The sequence below is a fragment of the Gavialis gangeticus genome, unplaced genomic scaffold (assembly GCF_001723915.1).
Source record: "Gavialis gangeticus isolate Ggan-Ray unplaced genomic scaffold, GavGan_comp1, whole genome shotgun sequence".
Lineage (NCBI taxonomy): Eukaryota > Metazoa > Chordata > Crocodylia > Gavialidae > Gavialis > Gavialis gangeticus.
In genome coordinates this window covers 70,697,108-70,710,703 of record NW_017729022.1, presented here as the reverse complement: position 1 = coordinate 70,710,703, position 13,596 = coordinate 70,697,108, and the positions used below count along the sequence as shown (strand labels likewise).

At 45.7% G+C, this 13,596-nt stretch overlaps 1 protein-coding gene and 1 long non-coding RNA gene across 2 annotated transcripts in view; one reads left to right on the top strand and one right to left on the bottom strand.

Moving 5' to 3' along the window:
* Window positions 1-13,596, bottom strand: part of LOC109296121 — a 637,130-nt gene that overhangs the window by 365,212 nt on the left and 258,322 nt on the right. The window lies entirely within an intron of this gene.
* TDG (thymine DNA glycosylase) overlaps window positions 1,519-13,596 on the top strand; it is a 22,684-nt gene continuing 10,606 nt past the window's right edge. The window contains exons 1-7 of the mRNA XM_019515347.1: window positions 1,519-1,605; window positions 5,694-5,842; window positions 8,849-9,066; window positions 9,807-9,876; window positions 11,949-12,084; window positions 12,167-12,249; window positions 12,330-12,424. Of these exons, the coding sequence (XP_019370892.1) occupies window positions 1,583-1,605; window positions 5,694-5,842; window positions 8,849-9,066; window positions 9,807-9,876; window positions 11,949-12,084; window positions 12,167-12,249; window positions 12,330-12,424 (774 nt within the window). The 5' untranslated portion in view covers window positions 1,519-1,582. The remainder of the gene's footprint in view (window positions 1,606-5,693; window positions 5,843-8,848; window positions 9,067-9,806; window positions 9,877-11,948; window positions 12,085-12,166; window positions 12,250-12,329; window positions 12,425-13,596) is intronic.

Here is a 13,596-nt window from a genome sequence, read left to right as displayed (position 1 = left end):
GGAGTCAACCTGCTGGCCCAGGGCTCCTCTGACCAAGCTCAATGTGCTGCAGAGGGGCTGGCTGGAACATCAAGGTGCTACAGCCCCACGCTGTGACACCCTTGTGCCCCAGCCAGCCCCGCTTACCCTCTACACATGCATTGTGGCAGAGAAAATAACTCCGCTGTAAGACAGTACTTCTGTCAGGCAGTACCATCCTATGGTGGAGTTAATTAGTTTACTCTGGGCTAATAACACCACACTGTGGATGGTGATGCTTTACTGCGGAGCTAATTAGTCAACTCCACAGTAACGTATACATGTAGATGTGCCCCGCATGTAATTAAAGAGTGGAACACATTGCCACCAGATGTAGAAGCTAACAGTTTAGCCAGATTCAAAAAGGGATTGGACAAATTCTTGGAGAAAAGGGGCATCAGTAGCTAGGAGTTAGGGGCACAGCCTCTGAATCAGAACTTCCTAGACCTTAAGGCCGCATCCATTTGTGCAGCACACTATGTAGTTGTTACTGCACAGTCATTTAGTACTTGCATAAGTACTAAATGACTGTAAACAGTGTTAATGCATAGCATCATTGCCACACAGTTATTTTTTGATGCTATTGCACAGTAGCAACAAACTCGTTACTATTGTGCAGCAGCATCGCCGTCATGGTTTGTGCCCGCTGATGCTACAGCGCTGTAGCATCTCATGTAAATGCACCTTAAATGCTGGGGCTGCAAGTGAGAGCCAGTGAAGGGAAAAAAGCCTGGTCACTCTGCCTTTCAGCATCCACTGTGCCACCATGCAGCACAAGACTGGGCCAACGGCCCGATGGTGTGACCCAGCAAGTGGCAGGTCTCCTCTCATGCTCCAAAGTGCGTGGGTCACCATTTGCACCATCAGGAGCACAAAAGCGACTTCCAAATAGATTAAGTGCTTGGCAATAACTACTAAACAGCAGTATTTCTTGCCACGGACTAGCCCTGCATTTCCTCCCAAGGCCTTTCAAGGGAGTTTTCACCCCAATTGCGGCCTGGTGGCTATTGGATATTTTCTTCTCTAGACTTTTGCCAGGTGTCTGCTTACATCACACAGGGGCGGGCTGCTAAAAGCCAGTGGCTGTGCTGGGAGGAGAGCTGGGTGTCTTGGCGCTGTGGACTGCCTGGTGCCTCAGGTGGGACCAGGCAGACAAGGCACTTTGGGTGGATGCCACATCCTTTATTAGACAAATGCACTGGTTGGAAAACCGGCTTTTGCAAAATTTCGGGCCCAAACAGCCTTCTTCACTTATAGGGACCAGGCAGGGAGAGTGGCGCGGGCCGTGCCTTGCACGTGGAACACAGCAGCCCCCTGCTCGGGGAGGCTGAACGACGACGCTCCTACCCCGCCTCAGGCCAAGGCCCTGACTACCGCCAATACACGCAGGCCCGGGCCCGAGGCCGGGCCCGCCGGCTCCTGATTGGCTGCTTGCTCGCACGTGACCGGCGTGTCTGCGCGGCCGGTCCGCTCCGCCAGGCGAAGGTAAAGGGGAGGGGGCTGCGGGGGGAGTTGGGCTCGCCTCACGCTGACAATAGCCCGCCGGGCCGCGCCGGCGCCGGGGATGGAGGCCGAGGGCTCGGGCAGGTAGGCGGCCGGGCGGGCCTAGGGCGGGGGCGGCCCCGGAAGCCCCGTTCTACATGGTGGGGAGCCCTGGGAGTGGGAGGCAGGGAGTGTTGCAAGCGGGGGGGGCGCGACAGCGCGCCGGCCGGCCGGTCCGCTTCCGGGCACGTGACCCCCCCCCCGAGGCGTAGCAGTTTGGGCGCGTGTCCCCCCTCCCTCCCCCGCGGGGCCTGTTGTGGGGGTGTCCTCACTCCTCGCTGCTGATGCTGCGCTCCCCCTCCCCCCCCGGGTCCCACAGCCCAGTGCGACCCACAGGGCGGGAAATGCCGCGTGCGAGTGGTGGCACTGCCGCGCGCCCCACTGCCAAACTCCGGAGCTCCTTCCCGCCCCAAAGACAGCTGGATCGGGGCCGGGCCACTTCCTGGCCCTCCACAGCTGGATCGGGGCCAGGCCCCAACCCCCTCCCAACAAAACAGCTGGATCAGTCAAGCTATGTCCCCATCCCCCCAAAAACAGCTGGATCAGGGCCACACCACATCCCCGTCCCCCCACAGGTGGATCAGGGCCAGGCCACATCCCCCCCCAGTTGGATCCCAGCTGTGCCACACCCCTCCCCCAGTGAGTGGCCGGGCTGCCCCATCCACATGACTGGATGGGACCCCACTAGCACTGTCCAAGGTGCTGGATTGAGACCACTGGGTGGATCTGGCCCATGGCCCATTTAGCCCACCAGCCAAAAAGTTTGCACACTATGCAGTGGTTTCCAAACTCTGACAGATTGCGTCCCACCGTTTTAAAATGATACAACCTTAAGTACCACTAGCACATTTTTGTCATCTAAAGTAATTATAATAAATGTTAATTCGTACCACTGACAGGTTGTCTGCATGCCCCTGGTGGTACCCATACTGCAGATTGGGGTCTTGAATTCCTATAAACTAGGGATAGTCAACCTTTTCTGGCTGTGTGCTGAAATAACCCAACCTGAGTCATGCACTAGCTGGCATGCACTAGGATGTGGCTGCCACTGCTGTTTGCATGGGTGTATGTTTGCCAACCCCCACATCCACAGGCTGTATTTGGCCTGTGGGCCATAGGTTGCTGACCACTGCCTTAAGCAAAGGACAGGTTTGAACCCAGGCGTCCCACATCCCTGCCCCTCGGCTGTTGGATACAAGGGAGGTAATGATGACATCATATGGTCATCATCTGTGAATTTAGGCCTGAATTATTTTCCACGCAAAAAAATTCAGTGGGTTTGTACATAGCTCTGGGATGACCAAAGCCACATTTTTTTCAGCAACTTGACTCTTCACCAAAAATGACTTCTTGCTCTACGTAAGGATCAGTCTGTAAATGGAGATGGGTTATATATGGTCTATATGGGAGGGATCTGTATGCATATGGAGGGTGTATGAAGCAGAAATCTGTAGTGTATGGGGGCAGGGAAGGTGGGGTCTGCATGTGTATATGACATAAATATTATAACGGCCTGGAACCTGAGATTTCATTGAGGAGTTCTGTGTGTTTCTGCGTATAGAGTTTTGTGTAAGTATGTGGGGGCTATATGTGGCGTAAGATACTCTGTGTCCATGGCTTGGAAGTCAGATTTCTCTCTGATGTGACCAGAAATGACCAGTTACAGTAAAGATTAAAGGTATTAATGTATCTATCTTTGGCTAATTGTGTCACTTATGCATCTGTAATATCTTGTGCTCCATTTTAGATAGAACAACATACCCTGCTGATATAACAGGAAAGATTTCAGTGTTTTCTAAAATCTGAGAAATGTTAAGTCCAACAGCAGCTTTAAATCAGTCCCACACTCTGTGTAGTTGTTACTGTAGATTTAACAATATAAACTGTAATGTGTTCTAACATATGAGGCAATAGAAAAGTACAAGAAAATTATACGTGTGTTTAGAGGTGCACCAATACATTGATCTATATCAGATGGGCACCAATAAGAGGCAAATTGACCAGCTTTTTTTGCCCAGTGTAGCCAATAATGTCACCGATAAATGCCACAGCATGCCTGTGGCCAGGAATGCAGCCTGGCAGCTTGGAGAGCAGTGTCCGACCAGTAAATCTGTGGGAGGGAAGGGGTGTTGGGGGTCAGATCGAGTCCCCCACAGTGAGGAAGGGAGTAGGGCAGGGGCAGGGGGAGGTGCTGTCCAGCCAGGGTAGAGAATGAGACAGAGCTGCGAGTGGCTCATCTGGGAGGTGAAGGGTGGAGAGGGGGAGCCTGCAGTGGGCTGCCCCCCCTTGCCCCATGCACAATTCTGGGGGGCACATGTCTCCCCCAGGGGCACACGCAGTGATCATGAGCCCCCACCCCCCGCATCTCCCAGCTGAGCTTTGCACAGCTTCACACCATACTCCACCCCACCTCAGCTGAGCAGCTCCTGCCCCCACCCCATTCCTTCCCTCACCATCTTGGTCTCGATCTGCCCCATGTCCCTTCCCCCCGACAGACTTACCGGCCACACGCTACTCTCCGAGCTGCTGGGCTGCATATCGGCTATCAGATCATTATTGGTGGGTATGGCTGTTTAATAATAGGTAGGGCTGTGCAAAATGGCTATGTCTCATTTCGATTTGAAATTCAGCCATTTTGGAGGACTGATTTGCTTCTCAGGGCAGCCATGAGAAGCCCCCCAGGCTGTCCTGCCTGGCCCCATCCCCCACCTGGCCCCAGCCTCTCGGCTCTTTAAAAAAAAAAAAAAAAGGCCCCACACTCACACCAGCTGTAGCAGCAGTAATTGTGGCCTCTGGGGGGCTCATGGCAGGGCCCCGCCGTGCAACATGGGGCAGTGGGGGGCAGCAGGGATTGCACACACACACACACACACACCCGCTTGGTACCTGCATGGCAGCTGCCCTATGGCACAGGTGCAGTGTGGCTCAGCAGGGCGCCGTGCTGTCTGGGAACTGGGGCAGCTCCAGCAGTCAGCTGGATCCAGCCCAGCACCACTCAGCCCCTGTGGCCCCAGCTCCTAGACAGCATGCAGCGCCCTGCTGATCTATGCTCCACCCACACCATGGTGGGGGGAGAGCCATCAGGGGCAGGGCTGGGGGGTGGGGGAGATCGGGGAGCAGGGCCTGTGCAGGGGGGCTCTGCCATGTGGCCCCAGAGTCCCCACGGCCCCTGTTACAGTTGGTAAGGGCAGGGCTTCTTTTGTTTTTTGTTTTTCAAGTGCAGGAAGCAGTGCCGGGTGGGGGATGGGGCCAGGCAGGACAGCCATGGCGGCTTCTCCTGCAGCTCCCCTGGCTGTACTCGGCACAGGCTTCGCCAAGCAGACTTGGATGCTGGAGCTGGCACCAGCTGGCAGCAGCAGCATGCTGTCATCCCTCGCGCAGATCCAGGGGCCCACAGCCTCCAGGAGGGCTGTGGGGCTGAGCCAGACTCCTCTCTAAGGGCGCAGGACCTTGGATCTGTGCACAGGATGACAGCAGGCTGCCACCCCCCACCCAGAACACTGGGATTGGAAGGAACCTCAGAGACAGATCGCAGACACTGGCCAGCTACAGATGTCAGTATCAGAGCAGTCCTTCCGCCCCGCTTCCCCTTCCCTCTTAGTTTCTGTTTACCTGGAAGCCCAGCTCCAAAACATCCAAAACATTTCTGACACATTTTGGTTTTGTTTAGTTTCAGAGATGCTTCAGAGCCTTCCGTTTCATTTTGGATTCGATGCTTCGGGTACCGAAATGGGCTGAAACATCTCCAAGGCGAAACAGCTGCCGAAATTTTGCACAACCCAAAACTTCATTTATCAGTGCACCCTTACATGTGTTTAATATGTCTGTAGTAGTCTGGAAGTTCTGGCTCTTAAGGCATTATTTACATTACAAGAACATGAAGGTGCCGTTTTCATTCATAGTAATGCTTAACAGCCATTAATTAATCAGCATTGCCAGCCTGTTCATTTAATGTTGGATACTCTACTGCTTTTTTATTAGATTTATCAATCATAAAAGCTGTGATTGGAGAATATAACCTACAACATGCATCAACCATAGTAAAGAGTGTGGAGTTTGTAATATACTGGATAGATTATAAACAATTCTGAAATGCTTGTAAAATGCGTCTTGCAATTTTTTTTTTCTTCAAGGTATTATTCGCCTCTTCAACAAGCCCAAACTTTTTATCCATTTCCATTCCATCAAGTGATAACTGGAGCTCCTAACATGGAAATTATGAATGAACAACAAACTCTGGAGGAGATTCCAGAGCCAAATTTTGCTTCAGAACCTACTCAAGGTAGGTTGCCTGAACTAATAATTTTATGATGTTAAAATCCATATTAACTATACTTGCCAGCAGCCAATTTCTAGGGTGATGTCTTAAATTGCCCTGCTGAATTTTCTCTTTTTGACATTCTGCGCAAGCATTTGAATTTGATTTTTGTAATGTAAAAAACCATAAAGAAATAAGACAACCCATCCCTCGCTCAGTTCTGTAAAATGCTACTGTCCTAGGGCAAGTAATATTTTTGATAGGTGGGTAAATTGTTTTTAGTCAGTTTGGGTTGTGAATTTAAAAAATAAATAAGCATTTTAGTAGGCTAGTAAAGTTTCAAAGAAGTTTTGTAAAACAGTGGTAGTAGAACTCTTTTTCACTGAAAATCTTTCAGGTAACCTTTTAATTACTGTCCTGGTATTTCTGTGATTCACTGCAATTGTATGGCAGTAATTCAGTGGTTTTGACTGTTGTTGTTATTTTTTTTAAAACCTGCCACAAATGTGAGCTCACTGCAATCAATTTCTTGAAGTATACAGGAGTGTTATACTCTGAACATCACTAGGTAGTGTAGTGTTACATGGATTACAGGTGTACTGGTAGTTTAGCTACTGATAAGAGGCAAGACACAGTTCTACAGCCCAAAGCACAAGAATATGCACTGTACCCCCTGGGAGACTCGGGGGAAAAAAGAAAATAACCTACAGACCAGAAGTAGGTGTGTTTGGATCCACTGAGTTCCCTTTTGTTCCCTACAGTCTAACTTAGGTTTAAATATAGTTTACTGTAACAGACATTCACTAATTGATACATTTACTTTTCTTTTTTTCTGTTTCACTAACTGGCCCTGGAAGGTGTCAGTTAGCTGTGATTTATGTCCTTGTAAACATAAACAAAAAAGACAAAGATGATACAGCAACTTGCAAAGGGGAAAATAGCTGGTATTTCCTGCTGGAAAGCTGTCACTGAACTGTGCTTGGGTGTTCCATTTTTAATGACACCATCAGGGCAAAAGTGTCTTCTAAGTTTGAGATTTCTTCTGGTTGTTTTTTTGCAACTAAGAAGACTTAATCTGCTCCCTCAAGAGACTTTTGGTTGTATAAGAAAACACCTTGCTCCTGTAAAAGAGGAAGGAAAAGTGATCCGTTGCTCTGCCTCGCACACTGCATCCAATATTTCAGAGACCTTCTTTGTAAATAATTCTATCACTGGTAAATAGGTATTTGGATTTTTTTTTTGACGCTGTTCGTTAGCGTCAAAATAAGAGAGTGGCATAAGGACTCACTTGGATCATGTTATGACCAATAATTATAGCTCAGATGCTTAGTATGCCAGAATTTTGAAATATATATTTTATCTCGTCTGCACAGGTAAATTCTGTTTTGTATATACTCTTTAAGTAACAATTATCTTCAGGAATCATTTAAATTGAAAAGCTGTGGCACTCTCGAGTTTTAAATGTCACCTCAGAGTATTTCTGTTCAAAGAAGTGCAGACTAAATAATCTGTGCAGTTTTATCCATGTTTACTTCATGGGTTTATATCACGGCATATACCTTACATCAGTGTTTCCCAACCTTTTTCGCCCCATGGCATACTTACCTAAATAAAAAAGCACTGCGGCCCACCAGACATGGAATCTGGGTGGGGGAGTGGCTTGCAGTCAGTCAGACGGCATTTTGGGCTGGAGCTACAACCCCTGCCTGGCTGGAGCCACACTCCTGGTCTGTCCCTATCCGTAGCAGCAGCAGGCGAGGGGCATGGCTGCAGCCAGGCGGGGGGCATGGCTGCAGCCAGGCGGGGGGCATGGCTCCAGCCCAAAATGCCACGGCACATCTGGATGTGTCTGACAGCACACTAGTTGAAAAACGCTGCCTTACATTATATATAATTATATACATTTGTACTGTCCCTCTCGCTTTCTCTTGTTAGACTTTTTACGTGGCACTCTATCAAAACTATGATTTCTAACAATAAGCCTTCATATTTGAAAGCTGAACAGGAATATAAAACTTGTAATATTATTTACTGGAGCCTAGATTTTGTTGTTTCTGACTCTATTCCCTTCCCCCTAAAAAACCAACACGTTATGAACTTTTCTTTCCCTTTTGGAGTATTATCAAGGGATCTTTGTTTCTACATAACAAATTAACTGTTTGACCATTATAATCTGGGTTTGTTCTGTAGCCAACCACTATAGCTTCCTTCACTGTGAGAGTTGGTGTACTTGTGGATTTATTAAAAATATGCAGTGACCATACTGATATATCAAGTTATTGCTCAGTGCATAATTACACTGTGGAAATGAAGAAGGACTTCACTAAGCGTTTCTTAAACAACAGGGCAAAATCGGAACTATTCAGCCTGTAAGATGATCTACAAGACTTGCAATATATAATATAGTTTGCAAGTTTGCAGCTTCTCAGTTATTAGAATTTATAACACAACTCTGAAACTTAAATTCTCCAATGAAGTCCTGGATGGCTGAAGGATTATTATTAGGGGCAGTTAGGTAATATTGGGGGTATGGTAGGGAACTCAAAGAAAAAGATATACGATACAGCTTCATTTATGACTAGCCCTGTTTGTGAAAACCTCCTGCTTTTACCAATCCCAACAGGAAGAACCATTTTTTTTAATTGTTATGATTCAGCAAATTAACTAAACCTATCATCATGAACATCTTTTTTTAATGAACTTTTCTCCCAGTTCCAGGGGGTTTGTTACTGTACCTAGATTTATTGTCAGCATATCATTGACTATCTTTTTACCAAAAAACACATTTTTTTTATTGTGATGTCCAGTAAATTAAGATCCTAATTTGATTTAACTTTTCCTGTCTAGCACAGACTTAAATTTCCAGTTTCACTGTCTGACCAGGGCTAGTGCCCTTTATAGACAGAACTTCTATTGAGATTTATCTGAAGCCTGTTCTGAAGGGTTATCCTGCGCTGGTGTTTTGAAGATAAGAATAGATTTTGGTAGACCAGTTGAAATGTAGCCAGTATATTTTGGTTTTTGTTGCAGAAGTTACAAGGGGCAGGAAGAGAAAAACCAAATCAACTGAGCCCAAAAAGCCTGCTGCCAAGGCAACTAAGTCAGCTAAATCAAAAGGCAAACAAGAAAAGATCACCGATGCTTTTAAAGTCAAAAGAAAAGTGGACCGTTTTAATGGGGTATCTGAAGCTGAACTGTTAACCAAGACTCTGCCTGATATTTTGACCTTCAATCTGGACATCGTAATAGTAAGTTATATTCAGTTTTCTTAGTTGTGTATGTTTTGAATAGTCTGTAACTTATTAGCCATGATTTACTGCTACTCGTTTGTCAGCAGCCAACTTGCATTTCTTATAGTAACACAGGCGTGTCAAGCTCATGTGGCTCCTTGGGGCCAGATGAGTGACATGGAACTGGTCCATGGGCCAGATCAGTCCCTCGGACCCCTCTTACACACATTGCCCAATGTTGGATCCAACGCATACAGCACCCATATGCAGTGCAAGTTATGGATTGGCTGGAATAGGTGCTGAGTGCACCATGGGCCAGCCAGGGTGGGTGCTGCATGCAGTATACATCCTGGGCTCTGGGTACAAAGGTCAGTCTGATGCATGGCATGTGGGTCAAATCAGACTCCGGGACCACACTGGGGCTGGGTAATGAGTGCTCTGCAGGCTGTATTTTTGACACCTGTGCAATAACAGAATTCGAGTTTTTGAAAAATCTAGGGTTTAATTGTGAGGGAAAGTAGAAACTGTTCAGATATGGTCTACAAATACCATTGTTCTGAAGTCTTCAAATTGAGATGTAAAATTCATCATTGAAAATTATTAATTGAATTATCATTTTGAATAGCTGCCAGTAGAATTGACAGAAAATGTGTAATGTAACTCTAGTAATTTATTAATAAGCACATTCTTTTTTCACCTCTGCTATTTTAATGGTCATGTTTTTTAATCTGTGTTTTCATTAATATTTTGTCTTATAGATTGGCATAAACCCAGGCTTGATGGCAGCCTACAAAGGGCATCATTACCCTGGACCTGGAAATCATTTTTGTAAGTTTTATTTCTTTTATTGTGTTTGCAGAAATCTGTCATAATTTGAGGCATTGTAACATTAGGCCATCTGTATCTTCACTTTTTTTTTTTTAACAGTTTTACAATTATCTAAGAGTGACTTAATGATGAGCACACAGTTTGTTCTGTTACAACGTAAAAGCCCCAAACCAGAACAAAATCAAGATGGATCAACAGATAGTCCTGGTCACTATGTACATCATGTTTATAAGTGCAGATAAATAATTACTATATAAACATAATTAGATTGTATAACTGAAAAAACTTACTGGGTTTAACCTCAGTGTGGTAGGCCCTGATTCATTAAAACTTTTAGCTATTGCTACATTGACCCTAACATGCATGTTTACACAAACAGAGTTCAAAAAGAAAAGTTCTGCATCCTGGGACTGGAGATGCATAGGTTGATTTCCACTGGGATTCACACCAACTGTCACACTAGAGAGGGGAGTCCAGCCAATAGGAAGTGTATAAGAAGGTAGCATGTCTGGGACCCCATGTCTCTTTTGATGTTAGGCAGTATTTGTGCTGGTCTGTGCTGTCCAGGCTTGTGCATTACAGCTAGTTTAGGATTCAGTAGCATAAAAACCTCCACATGGGGCGGTGGGCACATAAATTTGCTCCTTGTTGAATGAAGCATGAGCCTACTGAACTTATTTAATATTCCAAATAGTTTGTGCCTCCACCTCATGCTTGGCAGTGAACCTGGAAGTAGACTGGAAGTACTTCTGGTCCACTTCCAGGCCTGCCTGGGAGCATGCTGGGAGGCCCTCCTGTAGAGCCCCAGCACTGGAGAAGGTGCAGAGACAGGGCTGCAGTGAACCTGAGGTTGCTCAAGGCCAAATCAGAATTAAAAGTGCTAGTCTTTACATACCATCTGACCCTGAGTGTCAGCCCTGAGCTTTCTCTCTCTGCTCGCTGAGGATTCTTAAGCATTTTTATTCCCTTGAGAATCATACTAGGCACCTTTAAAAGAGTCTCTTTTTATAGTATTTTTTCATATATAATAATTATGGTTCATGTACTCTGAAAATATTATTTTCTTATATATATTTATGTACCTTATACCTTCTTATGTATATTGGTGTAGTTTCTTTTACATATAAACTGCTGAACTGTGTAATTCATTTTCATTGCATCCATAATACCAGCTGCTGCAATTTCTCAATCTTTCTTTGTTCCAACTCTCATAAGTAAAAAATAAGAGTGGGATGACATTTGGACACCAGTGTAACTTATTCTTCAGGAGTAATGCTGTAGCTGTCAGAGAAAATAGCGGTCCCCCAGGGGATATGGGGCAGCATGCTGTTGGCATAGCCCCTGGGGTAAAGAGCCATGTGCAGTGAGTGGGGGTTGCAGGTACAGCCTGCATGGTTGGGGGGAGGATCTTAAGGAAGTTAAGATCCAGCCCCCGGCTACAACAAAGTTGGACAGTCTTGATTCAAGTTATATAAAGTAAAAAACAAAGGCATGGCCCAAGCTGTTAGTCAAAAATGTCCTTTTACCAGGAGTCCCATCTAGATTTAAGGGAAGAGTCTCCCTTAGTTTGCCTAAAAAAATTTATTTTTAAAGAATTCTGTCTTTGGCCCCCTATGAAAATCAAAGCATGGAGACTGCGAGAAGACATGCAGTTATACTAGTGGGAATAACTTGACAGTAATACATTGTAATACATTGGCAGATGGGCCAGCTTTTCTAGACGCAATCTAGAGAAGGGAACCTGATTGAGGTGTCATATTTTCAGCAATTTTCTATCTAGATTAAGTAAAAGCCGTGAATATAATGGGCAGCTATAAAATAAATATTTACAGATAGACAATTACCTTAAATTAAAATGAAGTTGCTTGACTTGGAGGCCATCTTTAGCATTCCAGTATTTTATATGCCAGTCAGTGTCTTGTTTAAGTAGTGCTTTGACATAGTGTCTGTCATGGTAATATCTCCCTAGAAATAGCTGTTTAAATAAAGTGCTGACATTATTGTAGTATTTTGGCAACTGCAAGTGTTTCATAGTGAATGAAAGAATAACGTTGTAATTTATATCTCCACAGGGAAGTGTCTTTTCATGTCTGGGCTGAGTAAAGAACAATTGAACCATATGGATGACCACACTTTACCACAAAAATACGGTATTGGATTTACAAACATGGTGGAGAGAACAACACCAGGTAGCAAAGACCTCTCCAGGTAGGATAACATAGGCTTGAACCATTGTCTAAACAAGCATATGGTCTTAATCATGAATGATGGTTTTCTCTCTTTTACTTAGCAAAGAGTTTCGGGAAGGAGGGCGAATTCTGATGCAGAAATTGCAAAAATATCAACCTCGCATAGCAGCTTTTAATGGAAAATGTGAGAAACTTAACTTTGAACAATTTATCCTTTATAACAGCTTTCTACCAGATGTGTAATCTGTCTCCATTTTGGTCTAGGTATTTATGAAATTTTTAGTAAAGAAGTGTTTGGAGTAAAAGTTAAAAACTTGGAATTTGGATTGCAGCCACACAAGGTCCCCGATACAGAAACGGTAAGTTCCTTCTGCTATACAGATATCATGGCAATGAACTGAAATACAGAACAGCAGTTTTGTTATTCAAGGCTAGTGAAACCAAGTGGAGATGTAACCAAGTTACATCAGTGAAGATTTTGGCCCAAAGTGCAAAGGAAATGAAGGTTTCATATTTAAATAAAGGTATTAGGCCATCCAAGACAGAAATGTATCTGACCAGTTCTTAAAAACCTCCCTGGAAAGAAATTTCGTCATCTTCCCAGATAGTGTAGTGCTGTTTTTCAACTGCTTGTGCATGCCTCTAATGGCAATTTCACCTAAATTCTATTTCACTGGTTTGCAGAGTAGTCCTTTGACTCTGTCACTTTTTTTTTTGCTCTAGGCCTTTTGTCAAACCTACTTGAAACTTCTCCTCACTAGGTTGACAAACCAGTGCCCAAACTTGCTGTTTTCTTTCTTTATCAGATGGTATCTCTTATCTTTCCAGCAGTCCTTTTGTACAACACTGTTCCACCGTCAGGGGGCCAGAGCCCTTCCATAGCCATAATTTGCACAGCTATGTATTTGCATCTAGTATTAGGCACCATCTGGCAAAGAAAGGGAACAACAAGTTAGGGCAGCAAGTTAGGGGGAAGAGGGTGGCAAACAGCCAAACACGAAGCCAGCCCAGCTCCACAAGAACCCCAAAGCATGGGGCCTGGGGCAGTCACCCTGACTTGCCCCCCTCCAGAGATGGCCCTGGTGGTGGCCTTGAGCCTCCCAGCCTTGGGAGCACATGGCTCTTCTTCAGGCCTTTGGGGTCTGGTCTCAGGAGCCACATAAGAATGCTTGACTTCAGACAGGGGCAGTTAAGGGGGGAGTACTGTCTGTTGTGTGCAGTGGCCTGCAGACAGTTTCCTGACTGCACGGCTGCTGTACTTTCTTCCTGTTGTGCCACTGTAGTCCTTTTTGAGCAGATACTTTCCTCAATTCTGCCTGGCTCTATATCAGGGGTGGGCAAAATATAGCCCGGATGCAGGATCCGGCCCGCCAGGCCATTCTATCTGGCCCATGGGGCCCCTAAAAAATTTAGAAAATTAACATTTATTTGCTCCTAGCTGCCTGTCAAACATGACAGGAGCCAGGAGCAGTAGGACCCAGAGGAAGCTGGTGACAGGACCCAGCAGCAAGGCCTGCCCAGCCCTGCCCCC